Genomic DNA, 14,979 nt, shown 5'->3' with positions numbered 1-14,979 from the left:
TGCAAGAAAAGCATGTAGTATAGACATTGGCAACACTCTAGGTCTTACTCCAACCACTGTGAGAACAATTCGGAATAATGCCGACAAGATCAGGGCTAGTGCTCGGTGTGTAACGCTGCTTAGAGCTACTATAATAAGTCGATCAAAAAGCAGTTTGCTGGAAAATATGGAGCATCTTCTCTCACTGTGGATAAAGGACCAAAACCAGCGAAACATACTCTACGTTTGCTAGAGATACAAGCTAAGGCAAAAAGTTTGTATGACCATTTGAAGAGAGACCAAGATGAAGGATCACAGAGACTTTCACAGCAAGTCAGGGATGGTTTGATCGGTTCAAGAGGTGCTTCCAACTGCATAACATCAAGATGTCCAGTGAGGTGGCTAGTACTGATACTGCAGCAGCTAAAAAATTCCCTATCTCAAGAAAACAAATTGAGGAAGGTGGCTATTCCCCTAAATAAGTCTTTAATGTCGATGAAATGGGCCTGTACTGGAAGAGTGGACTTATATTTCCTGAGAGGAGATGACAGCGCCCGGATTTAGAACAGCTAAAGACTGTCTAATCTTGCTTCTAGGTGGTAATGCTGCCAGAGACAAGAAGATGAAGCCACTGACAGTGTACCAATCTGAAACACCACATGTTCTCAAGGGATTTTCAAAGGACAACTTCTGGTCATTTGGAAATCCAATAAGAAGGCATGTATAACTGGAGCTATTTTTTCAGAATGGCTGACTCTCTATGCTGTCCCTGCATGGAAAGAATACTGTGCCAAGGAAAATCTTGATTTCAAGAGTTTATTGCTTATTGACAGTGCACCAGCTCATCCAATCAACCTGGATGACCTGTGTGAAAACATCAAAGTTGTCTTTCTGCCACCTAACACCACATCACTCATCCAACCCACGGGCCATCACTGCATTTAAGGCGTATTACTAACGCCGTACTTTTGACTAGCTCAGAGGCACCAATGAGGAAGGCAAACCTACGATTTGACTATTTTGGCGTGACTACAACATCTTGAAGTGCATCAATAACATTGGTGAGTCCTGCACTGAAGTTACTCAGGCATGCGTGAATGGTGCGTAGGAGAAGTTGTGGCCTGAATGTGTCAATGACTTAAAAGGATTTAAAGATGCTGTCCCTGCTATGAAGAAATTTATCCTTGGCTTGGCCAAGAAAGCAGGTTTTGATGAGGTGGAAGAAGCTGACATTACACAACTTCTGCAATCACACGGAAAAGAGCTAACGAATGAAGATCTGATGCAACTAGAGGTGACAAGACCAATGGAAGAAGAGGGCCAAGAAGTAGAAGAACCACCAACCCACTGACATTTGACTGCCAAACGTCTTTCTAAAGCTTTCCAAATGATTGAAGCTGGCTTGCAAATCCTGAGTGACGACGATCCTGACAGAGAACACAATTCCAAAGTGATCAGGGGAGTTGGTCATCTAATGACTTGCTATAAAGAAATTTACCAAGGAAAAAAAAGAAAGCAAAACAATTTCTAGACGCATTTTTAAGAGTTCAGAAAGTTCAACAAGATCAGCAAGAGGAGCAGCCGGACAATCCACCATCTTCCACTCTCTGATTCCACCACCTCAACCAAGCTTCATACTCAGCAATGAGACTGTAGTATTAAATTGCTTGTTTAAAATGGTTTAAAATGTATATAATGCCTTTTGTCTGGCAAAAAAAAAATTTCACTGGAACCTAACCATAATTCTTATGGAGAAATTGGATTTGCTTAACATCACTTCACTTAAAGTCACATTTTTCAGGAACATAAATACGTTAAGTGAGCAGTTACTGTAGACAGATTTAAACATCTCTAAGGATGTTCTGTATAATCTAAATATTTTTTGAAAAACCCTCTATTTAAGTGTATGGGACTAACAGCAATGGTATGGGCCAGACAGTGCAGAAAAATGCTGTGTGGGGAAACCAGTACAATTTTGATAATCACCTCAATCATGACCTGCAATAACCCTATTATTACTGTTTCTATTTAATAGAGACTGCCAATCATCCAAAAGTTTTTAATATGAAATAGGCTAATACTAACTCCATGTTCCCTTGTGACCCAAGTTATCAATAGTTCATTTTTTGGGCCATGGTATTAACCTCATCACTGGAATCATAGCATTGAAAAGCTGGTTCCCAGTTTTCCCCAGTTCATGTGGGCACAGGGCAATGAAATTTGATGATCTTCCTTCCCAAACTTTCCTTTTGCTCCCAGGTGCTCACCCTCATCCTGAGCCTCTTAACCTTCCTCCAACTCCTAGCTTGGAGGACTGCCCCTATCCTCCAAATTCTCACTCCTAATAGGGTCCTACTGTTTCCAACCCCCTGAGCTCATTTGATCCACCATCTCTCTTTGCCCATGCCCCCTAACTAAATAAAATACTGATGGAAAATAAAACCATAAAGTTTTAAACTAAGCAGAATTTGAACTTGCATCCCAACTCACATGGTCTTTCCTGCACTCTAACCTGCAACACCAAAAGGTTTGCTGGCTGTCTATCCTATGGCTCAAATTGAAGCAGATAAGACTAGGTTGGTGACTTGGTACTTCCCTCCCACAAGACTGTCATCTTGTTTTCCAGAATCTCACTGTATTTAAAGAAGAAGATATTGATAGCCCTTACGGTACTGAAGAAAACCTTCAAAATGTAAACCAAGCACAAGCCACACAGTGACATCTGCCTAATTCCACACACACAACTTGAAAGTATAGCTCAAGGGTGTTACTCCCACCTTTTTTAAAAAGAAGAGGTGTTAAATCAGATGCCCAATGATGATCATTTAAATGTCTACATAATGGATGAGCAAACTATGGCCCACAGGCCACATCCGGCCCGTAGGACCATCCTGCCCAGCCCCCAAGCTTCTGGCCCACGAGGCTCGCCCCTAGCCCCTCCTCTGCTGTCCACCCTTCCCCGCAGCCTCAGCTCGTTCGCTCCGCAGCTGGCACAATGCTCTGGGTGGCGAGGCTGTGAGCTCCTGGGGCAGCACAGCTGCAGAGCCCAGACTGACCCGGTGCTCTGTGCTGTGTGGTTGCGCCAGTGGCAGCATGGCCTGGTTCTAGCCGGCCGGCACAGATGTAGCACCACCAGCATTCCAGGCAGTGCGGTAAGCGGCCAGGGAGCAAGGAGGGTTGAATAGAGGGCAGGGGAATTCAGGGTGGGGGCGGGGGTGTGGATAGGGGGGGTCTGTTGGTCAGGGCGGTAAACAAGAGGTTGAATGGGGGCAGGTGCCCCAGGGGGCAGTCAGGGGCAGGGGTTCCAGAGGCAGTCAAGGGACAGGGAGAAGGGATGGTTGGATGGGGCATGGGTCCCAGGGGGGCCATCAAGAATGAGAGGAGGGGTTAGATGGGGCAACGGGTTCCGGGGGCAGTCAGGGGACAGGGAGCGGGGGTGTGTGGATGGGGCAGGGGTCCCAGAGGGGCCGTCAGGGAACAGGCAGATTGGATGGGGCAGGAGTCCTGTGGGGAAGGCAGATAGGAGGTGGAGGACAGGCCAAGACCCCCTCACCTAACCGGCCCTCCATACAATTTACAAAACCCGATGCGGCCCTGAGGCCAAAAAGTTTGCACGCCCCTGGTCTACATGGTAAATAATTTCACTACTGATCAAAGCATGTAAGAGCAGGGACTACCGAGTCCCACCAATAGAAGCCAATCCTGCAGAGCTGAGTGGGGCATTTGAGCCGCTGCCATGACCAGGCCAGCACACTTCCTCAGGGTAACGAATGTCTAGACTGCTCTGGTAATGAGCAGGGGTCCACGAAGCACTCTCCTAGTGGCTGCTCCTTCTCCCACTGCTGGAGGCTGTCTGCAGATCCAGGCAAATACTACTGTATCCAGGGCTTTGGAGCGGAGCCCGGAGCTGAATGTTTTTGCCGGGAGCGGAGTCAAAGCACAGCTCCAAAGCCTTGACTGTATCCATTAATAGGTTACATTTTAAATGCTTTTCCCTACAATGATGAGACGGGGGAGGGCGGGAGGGTTTTAAATAAGCTTAGATTCTGACATCACACAACTCTGGAAATCAGGGTCCAAGGCATGTAACTATTGTGCCTATACATTATTTGCCCTTGTCCCTTAGTACAGCGTTCCCTCTAATTTTTTTATGTCCATGTGTGGAATGAATTTTGTTATGTGCACCAACATGGAGGTGATGTGAGACACATCACCTCCATATTGGTGCACGTAACAAAATTCATGTGGTGGGGGCGGGGCCAAGAAGTTCAGGGTGCGGGAGGGGGCTCAGGGCTGGGGCAGAGGGTTGGGAGCAGGAGATGAGGGCTCTGGCTAGGGGTGAAGGTGCTAGAGTGGGGCCAGGGATGAGGGTTTCAGGGTGCGAGAGGGGGCTCAAGGCTGGGGCAGAGGATTGAGGTGCGAGTGGGTGCAGGCTCTGGGGTGGGGCCAGGGATGAGAGGTTTGGGGTGCAGGCTTCCCCAGAGCTGCAGTGGGAGAGAGGACTCCTCCCAACCCCCTCTCAATGCAGCAGCTCGGGGCCAGCAGGGAGGGGCATGGGGCTTAATACGTGGCTGCATAGCTTGGAGGAATTCAGCCTTGATATATCCAAACCTCAGGAGCCTAGCAAAACACGTGTGATGATATTCTGAACCTCTGAACAATCTACTAAAAGTGACAACTCATTCCAGTTTCCCAAGTAGGCTGAATTTGGATTATTGGTGGAGCTTGGAGAGTGCCATCATTATACCCCCCAACTATCAACATGAGCCTTAGTTTACTTCTTCCAATAAGACTTACGGCAGGAAGGGACTTACAGCGCAATAAACTATAGCACTACTATCATGGTCACTCAACGCTAGCAGTAAAAGTAACTCAAAGCAGCATTGTGCTACTAGGTATCAGCCCAAGTCTCTATTTATGTAGAGGTATGTTTTGTACTCCATTATCATTGAAGTTGCTTGTCAGCAAATTTCCTTAGCATAAAACACCTCATTCTAAGATCTGTCCATTCACTTTTGGTGATGCTCACATAAAAAGAAATAAGTAATTTAGGATTACTAGCTCTTTCGCAGGGTGTTTCATTGTAAAATATATTCTAAAGAAATTCAGAGTTCAGCTGGAACTTAAACTTTTGTTAATGCTAATTTGTCTTATTAGAGGTAACTTAATTGTCTGGTCTTTGAAGGTGACACTGGTGGATTTTATACATGAGCTACGTTCACACATTGTGCAGTGAATTATGTGATATAGCTGAAAATGCTACTTATCCTCTCTCTTAAATTCTGTATATTTCTCATACTATAGGTGTCTGTCAATTTTTAATGATATTGTTTATCATATGCTCTTTGCAGATTTAGTTTTGCAGTAAAACATCACCTCCCATGTAGCAAAAAGGTGGTTGAATACCCCAACAACAGTTTCTGTATAGAATTAGTTTGCTATCATAGGCATAGCTGCATATTAATGATGGAAATGCAGCTTTAATTTGTGCCTATATTCTAGGCAACAATAGCCTCAAAGCACAACCCCTTCACACAGGTTACTCAATAGACATAAAAATAACTGCAGAGATATGGATACACACAAGCTATTGCTTTGCTGATGACATAAGTATGTGCCTCCACCATGTGCACCTTAGGCCTGTGCAATGTTCTATGTAACTCTTTCTAGCTTTTCTACAGATTTTAAGGAAATCAGAATTAACGTGGATAATTCCCCAACTATAGGCTTGCTGGCACATATCTGAGTGTACTAGAACGTAGCTTCTCCTATTTAACTCAAGTTACTTCATCAGGCTATGATGAGTTATAAACTGAATACAGTTTAATTTATAATTTTCTGTCACAATCTATCGTTGCAACTACGCATTTTTCATTTTAAACATTTTTAAGTGAATTGCTTCTCTAAAATGTAAACTTAATATAGGATTTTGTACTGCCCACAAACAAAAAAATAGAAGTTTTAACCTACTGTACTGACCCTTGGTGGTCCAATAATCATGCCTGTCCACCTTGTAAGTGTCATATCTTCATCATCTTCAAGGCCCCAGCTTACTGTACCATCACCGACTCCTTTTTGACCTTCTTCAAGTTCTTCCAACAAGCGAAAATTACGAGGGACTTTAACTAGTTAAATAAAGTGAAGTCATGTAAATAGCAATATTCACGTGAAAACATAAATCAGAGATTATTTAATTTATAGCCTGAATGACATCTTAAACATCACAATTTAATATCATTTCAGTCATAAAAAACCTCACAAAGCACATTTGGAGTATCTTAATATAAAATATTTTTAGGCACCCAGTTCGAGATTAAGTAATTATGTTGCAAATCCTACTGTGTTCAAATAATGAAGTATTATATAGCAGCAATACGTCAAATAAAGTAACCTGCTATCTTAAATGCCCACAGTAAATGTGTTTAAGAAAACAGTAACTTTGGGTCTAAGGGTACCTACCACCAGACACATTTGTAAGTCTAAACAGCCATACGCTAATAGATTTCTCCCTGCTGCTTTCAGCTATTGTGCCACAAAGACAATGAAATTCAGATTATGGAATTTTCTGCACTGTTAACAATAGTTTTGTACTTAAATTGGGAATGTATCAAGTCTCACTGTTCCAGACTGATGGAGTAGAGAAGTTATGCTATGATTACAGCAGCAGTGTTGAGACCACACACATTGGACAGCATGGTAAATGGAGTGCTAAGTGACTCCAGCACCTAATAGATTGCCATTACAATACAATTATAATACAAATATATTTATTTTCTGTAACAACATTCCAATTGTCATAGTGATGTAATTATATGTAACCAAATGCACAAACTTCCATCACTGGCACTTTGATTACAAAAAGGCTTGAAAAACTGTACGAAATATCTGACTAATATATAAAAGACAAAAGAAGTGGGTCAAAAGCACTGTCCAGAGGTCACAACTTCAGTCTGTCTGCTCTTGCTCATTGGTATCTCAAAAATCAGAATGAGCCTGACATGATCCTTATCAGTTTCACTACTGCTCAGAGGATCCCCGACAGTTTCAGTGAAGCTGACCACCGTCTTGTCATTGGCCAAACTATAAGCAGTAAGAGAAGCACGAACACTGTCTTTGCAGATTCATGCAGACAAAATTACATCAGTTTAAATTTGCTAAGTTTTCGGAATCATATGGGCTAGAAACTTCTAATATATGAAAGAGCTAAATGGGACATCAACAAAAAAAAGCTCACTTTTCTGCACAAAAAAAAGTAACAGAATAAATGTAAGTGAAAGGAATTAGAGGAAACAAAATTCTCTGGGCTAAATCATCAGCTCGTAGACGTTTGAATAGCTCCACTGAAGTCAATGGACTTCCACTGGTATACCTGGCTTTCTATCTTTTCAGTTTGTTTATTTTATGCTTTTGACAACACCTTGTAAGTAGATTCCAAGGTCAGAATGGACCATTTGTGATCATCTAGTCTGACCTACCTGTATAACAGAATTTTCCAAAAATAATTCCAAGAGCATATCTATTAGAAAAATATTCAATACAGATTTTAAAATTGCCAGTGATGGAGAATCCACCATGACACTTGGTAAATTGTTCTAATGATTAATTATTCTCAATGTTAAAAAATTTAAGCCTTCTTTCCAATCTCGATTTGTCTAGCTTCAATTTCTAGCCATTAATCATGTTATACCTTTCTCTGCTAGACTGAAGAGCTCATTATTAAATATTTATTCTCCATGTAAGTATTTGCAGACTGGCACCAAGTCACCCCTCAACTGTATCTTTGTTAAACTACACAGATTAAGCCTTGAGTCTGTCACTATAAGGCAGGTTTTCTCATCCTTTAATCATGGCTGTTCTCTGAACCCTCTCCAATTTTTCAACATACTCCTTGAATTGTGGGCATCAGCGCTAGACATATTATTCCAGCAGCAGTTACACCAATGCAACGTACACAGGTAAAATAACCTCTCTATTCCTACTCAATACTCCCTTGTTTATGCATCCAAGAATTGCACTAGCTCTTCTGGACACAGTCACTGTGAGCTCATATTCTGCTGACTACCCACCATTATCTCCAAGTCACCTTCACTGTTCTCCTGTATAGCCAGTAAAGCTCCTAACCTACAAACACTTGTTTACACGTATAAATTTACTCATTTAAGAAATCCCACTGACTTCAGTGGAACTAATCCCATGTGATTAAATTACACACATGCTTAAGTGTTTTCAGGATCATGGGGTAAATTAGAGTTTCCAGTTTTGATCTTTTCCATTGCAACGGGGGGGGAGGGGGGGGGCCTTTTTAAAATAGGAAAAAATGTTATTTTAAAACAAAAATTGGCAGGTATTTCTGGGGCAGGTGTAATTCCTGAAACATTGAAATTATTCAGTTTTTAAAAGACGGGTCAAATTCTGCAAAAACAACAATTTAGGTCCTTCACTTGCTGGGAAATGCTTCACAGTTACTAGTGGTGAGCAGATTTTTCAAGTCCTAATTTACAGTAAACAGGTTATATATCTTCATGTGTTAATGCAAAGACTATTCACTTCTTAAAACCAGCATTCAAAATCTAGTTTTAGGTCACAATTACCTAAAGTGAAATAGTCATTATCAATATCAGAAAGAAATCACAAATGTTACACATTTTGAATATAGTAGCCTATTAGGAGAAAGAGGTCAGAATAGAAGTTTATAGACATGAAACAAATTTGAAAGTTTATACTATTGTAAATTTTATTAACATTATAAAAAAAACTAAACTTCAAACACTGTTTTTATATGTCACTGCTGGCAAGTATCTTATCTGAATTTTACAGAATTTCTACAGGCAAAAACTAAAATATTGCAACCCGAGACCTGATCCTACAAACATTTAAGCAGGTACTAACTTTACTCATATGAATACATTCAACTGATTTCAAACGGACTATTCATCTGCTTTAAATTAAGCATGTACATAAGTGTTTGCAGCATCACGCATTAACACTGTATTTTTATCAAAAGCTTCTCTTTTGAAGTGATAAAGATTTCATGCCTCAAATAAAATTGCTTTCAGTGTTAACAATAAAAAGTTATTTAGACTTTCAATAAATAAAGTTAGGGGTTTTTTTAATTTTAAAATAAAAAACACAGGCCAAATTTTTCAAAAACATTTAGGCATCTCTGGATGGGATTTTCAAAAGCATCTACTAATATGAACTACAAACCTTGATTAGGGACTATAACTTAGTTGAAGCACTTCTAATATATTGAACTTTCACAAGTCAAGAAACCAGAAAATGGTGTTGGTGCTATTGCTTATCAATTTCGTGTTTGAATTTATCAGTAAATGAGGATGAGAAGGCCCTGGACTTGTCTTTAACATAAAGGAGCACTTTAAGTGTGAAATATCTCAGCAGAATTTCAGACTTCACTGAGATTTTTTTCTAAAAATTCAGAAGCAATTAAGTTTGCTACAGGGAAAAGTTGCCTCTTGAGCAGAGCTGTTAACTCCACTACTGATACACTTTCAGCTGCAAGTATTTCCCCCTTCTCCCTCTTAACAACTATCAGGGAAAATAGGAGACCTGAGGCCTAGAGTTCAAGATCTATTAGAAAAATTTCAGCTCATCTCTGGAGGCAGCTTCTTTCTCTGACAAATCTACAGTTCACCAGTAGGAAGTCCCAGTCTGATAGACCTCCGCAGGACAGACCATAAATCTCCTCCTCCCCTCTCCAGCTTGCCTCAGTAGTGGAAAAGTGGACCAGAGAACAACTTTGTTCTGATGAACCTCCTGTGATTCAAAGCAGATATGCCCTCCAACAAACCTCCTGTGGTCCAGCAGAATTCTATTCTGATGAATCAGAGGAAGCTTATGAGAGCACACTTCTACTCTGCCGTTCTTCTCCACTCCCAGACTCAAACCTCACTTACTGCCCCATGCTCCAGCCCCTGAAACCCAACTCCCAACCACATCATCTTCTCCCCAACACAATTACATTTATAAAAAGTGATAGTATGTTACAATGATCCTATATATAATGCTTAAAAGCTGAATGTGGCATGCATATACAGAAGCATGATAGTGATTGTGGGTACATGGAGGTCAAAAGGAACAAGTTGTGGAGTGGATACGAGTACAGACACGAAGAGGCATGGGAGACACTGGAGCACTGCAAGGCAGTTAATACAGATCAATGCTTACAGCTATCCACATGAACATACACTGGATAATTATATTTAGATTCTATCCATACTGCATTTTTTGAACCCATGCAAACCCTCAGAGAACGAGCATAGAACTGGCATAAGCCTAACACTTAACCCACTGCAATATCATTATTTTAGGGGTCTGCACCTGCGTATCTACTCCGATGTAGTTAAAAAAGGCAAAACAGGAAATTCTCACATGAGACTTTCACCTTATCTCTATTAGTAAATGTTCACTGAAGGAACTAAAATAAATCTAGCACCACTGGTGCAAAGTTATAACATACAGGCAGCTAAACTGATTTAGATGCATTTAAACACTATTAAACTATCTTACACTTTAAATGGATATTATCACAAAAGTGCAAGCTTTCTAATATAGGTAAGGCCTTTGTTAATTTAGAGCTTATCTATACTTGACATGCTACAGTGGCAGAGCTGCAAGGCTACAGCTCTGCAGCTTTAGGGCCTCAGTGTAGACACAAATGACACCAATAGGATGGATTCCTCCCAACGATGTAATTAATCCACCTCCCCAAGAGGCAGTAGTTAGGTCCACAGAAGAATTCTTCCATAGACCTAGTGCCATCTACACCAGGGGTTAGGTCAGCTTACCTACCGTATATACTTGATCATAAGCCGATCCCCACACCTTCCAGATGGATAAGTAAAAATGGAAAAAAATTTATAACTCGTTCATAAGCCAACCCTATAATTCAAGGGTCAGCAAACTTTGGCCAAGATGATTTGTTTACCTCAAGCGTCTGCAGGCACAGAGGTAAACCTAAAGTAAAGTGTCCCCAGCGAGGAAGTTTTTGTGGAGAGAGAGGCGTAACCCCTGTGACCACTCCCCACATGACCCCATCCATAGCCCAGGAACCCTACACTCTCCCCATCCCATCCCTTCCCACCTTATCTGGGGAGGGCCAGGGGAGGATGTCTCTGGCCTTGCTGGAGCTGCTCTGGCAGGCCAGGCAGCATGGCCACAGCCTGCTCCGGCAGGCCAGACTGGGCGGTATGGCCGCAGCATGTTCCCACAGGCTGGGCCAGGACACATGGCTGGAGCTTGCTCCAGCAGGCTAAGCCGGGTGGGGCCGAGCAGCATGGCTGCAGCCTGCCAGCCTAGGAGCTGCAGCTGCTTTGGAGGCTGGGGGGAGAGTAGCATGGCCAGAAGCAGAGACACTCTGGCCCTGCCTCGTCCCTTCTGGTTCTGCTGCCTCTCCTTGCTCCCTCTGTTGGGGGGAGGGGCTCTGTCCCATCTCTCCCTCTCTATACCCGTTCATAAACTGATCTCATTCTCTGGTGCTTCCCTTTTTTACTACAAAAATTCAGCTTATGAATGACTATATACAGCACATCGTTCAGGTTGTGGATTTTTCACATCCCTGAGTGACATAGCTGGGTTGACTTAACTTCTAAGTGTTGATGCAGCTTTTGAGTTAAGCTGATATACTGTATGTTCTAGTAATGCAAACTAAAAAACCCACAAGGAAATAAGCAGATAAGTCTTTTAATAGCTTATCATTCAACACCTCAGGGTTGCTCGGGAGGAGAGTGGAGACAGGTGAGCTGAAAATTGTGGAAAGAAGGTAACTGAGTTTGAGATGAGGAGCTAATGAATGTAGCACAGATGGGATGCTGAATAGTTTCACTGCTTATTTCCGTACTTTTTACTACACCTCCACCCCAATATAACGCCGTCCTCGGGAACCAAAAAATCTTACCGCATTATAGGTGAATCCATGTTATACTGAACTTGCTTTGATCCACCGGAATGCACAGCCACCCCCCCTCCAAGCGCTGCTTTACTGCGTTATATCCGAATTTATGTTATATCAGGTCATGGTATATCAGGGTAAAGGTATATTTGCATTCCTGGTATATGAAATGGCACATTCTGGGATTTGGCAAATTGCCAATTTTATTAGAAATTAGATTTTGTACAGCAAAATGTGACACAGGCAGCTGTAAACTAAGGCTTAGCTCAAGGCCCACTCTCTGTCCCAATCATTCAAAAGACACCATCAAATTAAATTTGTAACTTTTTTTTAATGTTACAAAGCCTAATCTTTTCATAGTATCTTTAGAGTCGAACAAAAACAGTTATTTTAACTCCAGCATGGCACTCCTAAAACTGAAACCAACTATACAAAATTGAAAGTGACAATTAACTTTTCACTGTCCAACTAGAGAGAATGAAAAAAGTAAACGAGTAAAGCAACAAGTAAACTAGAGTTTTAAATAATTCATTTTTAATAATCCAAAGTGGTGGTAGTCACATAAGTAAAGAAATTTGATTTTCAATTTATAGTTTTAAATCTTAATATCCTTCGAAAATAAGGTGAAGGAAGGCGATTTCATGGTTTCATTAGGAATCACAACATTCAAAAACCAGTAGAAGTGAGTTTTAGTTGGGTGGTGGGGTTTTTTTTGTTTTGTTTTTGTTTTTTTATGGTGGGAGCTGAGGAGTATGCATGTGTGGAGGTCAGGGGGAGGTAAAGGCAGTTGTGATATACCACACTGAGACAGGTAGGGAAAGGAGTTAACTAACAGCTAAGGCAGAGTTATAAAAAAGGAGTCACCGGACTGTTAAGGGAAGGGCCTTGGGGAAAAATAAAAAAATTCTTGCCCATCTATGCCACAAGATAGGGAAGAACCCAAGGACTATATATAGCTTACAAGAGCCTTTTGTAAACTATAGATTATTTGTTTTCACCCTGGCTGAAGCACATCATTATCTGTTGCTTGCTGAGTTTTACTCAACCAGGCAAAAGATGGTACCAGTTCCAACTTTGTTTTCCCTCACTTTTGTTGCCTGCAGCTACAGCCAAGGCCATTCTTACACAGCTGAGTATGCAGAGCAAAGTTTAAAATGATTGCAAAATATTGTTAAACACAAGTTTATCTGCTACTGGCTCCAGGAATGGATTCTTGATAGACAGTAAAAAATTTGGAGTCTAGGGATATAAAAGGGGGGCAATGCCCTGGAAGGGGCATGGACTTCAGGAAGAGATTGCCACTTGGTCATGCAATGAGGAGCACCAAGGGAGGAAGGAGACAGGCATAGAGAATAGAGGCATAGAGCACGGAGGAATACACATATAGAGGGACAGAAAAAATGCAGACATTTATGTTTGTGTTTGAAGTTTAACATTTTAGAGATTTAAACATGTAAAGTTGCAATTTAGTGTAACAACTTCTCCTCCTACAGACTTACTGAAGTGTAGAGGAGGAGAGACCTGCTCTGAAGAGTCATAAGATGTGTCAGAGGCTAGGTCTATACTTGAAAGTTTCATCAGCATAGTTGCATCAGTCAAGGGTGTGAAAAAACACCCCTCACTTAGTTATGCTTGGCATAATCTCCAGAGTAGACAGAGCTATGAACACCTACATTGACAGAAAAACTGTCAGTGTAGGCCACGTCTACACTATGAGGCTATGCCAACACAGCTATGGTGCTACAGCCTCCACAGTGTAGCAATACAATCAGCAAGATGCTCTATTGCTGTACAGTGTTTCACACACTCATTCTCACCCCACCCAGTTTACACCTCCAACCTAGTTAACTATGTTCCCTAAATATTTTTTAAAGATATGCAAGAGGTAAAAACAGATTATTTAGGCTATGACTGCACACTGACTTATGAGTGGGAACTGAACATGTATAATCTTGATTTTTTTGAAATATTTTCCTATTTTTTCAAATTTTGGGGGCAAAGATAATTTTGTGTGGACACTGCAATTTGGGCAGGGCAAATGCAACAGGATTATGTGGCAGTGCGGAACAGGTTGAATGCCCTAACAGTTCTTTTTGAGACATTCTGTTTATTTTATTTTAAGATGAAATTGATAAAGAAAGGTAATATTGGTTTGATGTGTTAGCTGGACTCCTCCAAAACACACTTTCAACTTTAACTCTGTTAAAATAGTCTGTTATTAAATAGAGGTCAACCTTCAAATTTAAAGTAACTAATCTTTGGCCAAAAGCTACGTTATAAGTCTCCAAAGTTGAAACTAATGGTTACCAGTTTTACCATTTGGTAGCTACTACAGACCTGACAAATTTCTCTCATTTCCTTTAATTTATTGGTGTTTTAAAGTTTTTAAAGGCAAAAACAATGGTTAAGGTTATATATTTAAGCAATTAGAAATAGAATATGAAAAAATTAAAGATAAATGCACAGCTTAAACCCTGATAACTCACATTTCTTATGATATAGTTTAGTTATTTGCTCATGGCTTTTAGATACAAGCGCATCTAGAGTTGCAGAAAACACGTATCTGAAAAATAATATATTTAATAACCATTATAATACAAACATAATAGAAAACAGAGTCTAGATTATGTATTTAGACTTCTTTTTGGCATTGCCAGAATTTTGGTTGTATTAAGAGTTATACATTGTGTATTTTAACTGGTTATAAAAATCACATTGTTTCCTCCCTCTCTTGCTTCAATTTTATAAAAGGCTTTAAATATTATTCTTTGATAATGTTTTTTCCTGTGGCTGGTAATTTTATGCCTTCCAAAAAAAATTTACAATGTATTTCAAGGAACTGAATGAAATGAGTTCCATCTAACCACAACATTTTAAGTGTACTTTACCAATAACTACCCTTTTCCTAAAGAAACATCTTGACCCAAGTTTCCAAAAACCTTTAATGTTGCTGTCATAAACAGATAGTTAAGGGTTAATGTCTCTTTTACCTGTAAAGGGTTACAAGCAGTGAACCTGGAACACCTGACCAGAGGACCAATCAGGAGACAAGATACTTTCAAATCTCGGTGGAGGGAAGTCTTTGTTTTGTG

At 40.8% G+C, this 14,979-nt stretch overlaps 1 protein-coding gene across 2 annotated transcripts in view; it reads right to left on the bottom strand.

Moving 5' to 3' along the window:
• Positions 1 to 14,979, bottom strand: part of UBE2V2 (ubiquitin conjugating enzyme E2 V2) — a 45,556-nt gene that overhangs the window by 27,080 nt on the left and 3,497 nt on the right. Inside the window, exon 2 of one of the 2 annotated variants that reach the window (XM_032775193.2) lies at positions 5,950 to 6,104. In XM_032775193.2, the coding sequence (XP_032631084.1) occupies positions 5,950 to 6,104 (155 nt within the window). The remainder of the gene's footprint in view (positions 1 to 5,949; positions 6,105 to 14,979) is intronic. The other variant, XM_032775194.2, reaches the window with a different exon arrangement.

The sequence above is a fragment of the Chelonoidis abingdonii genome, chromosome 2 (assembly GCF_003597395.2).
Source record: "Chelonoidis abingdonii isolate Lonesome George chromosome 2, CheloAbing_2.0, whole genome shotgun sequence".
In the NCBI taxonomy this organism is placed as follows: Eukaryota; Metazoa; Chordata; order Testudines; family Testudinidae; genus Chelonoidis; species Chelonoidis abingdonii.
Note: the sequence above shows the minus strand (reverse complement) of the source record. Positions and strands in the feature narration are given on the sequence as shown.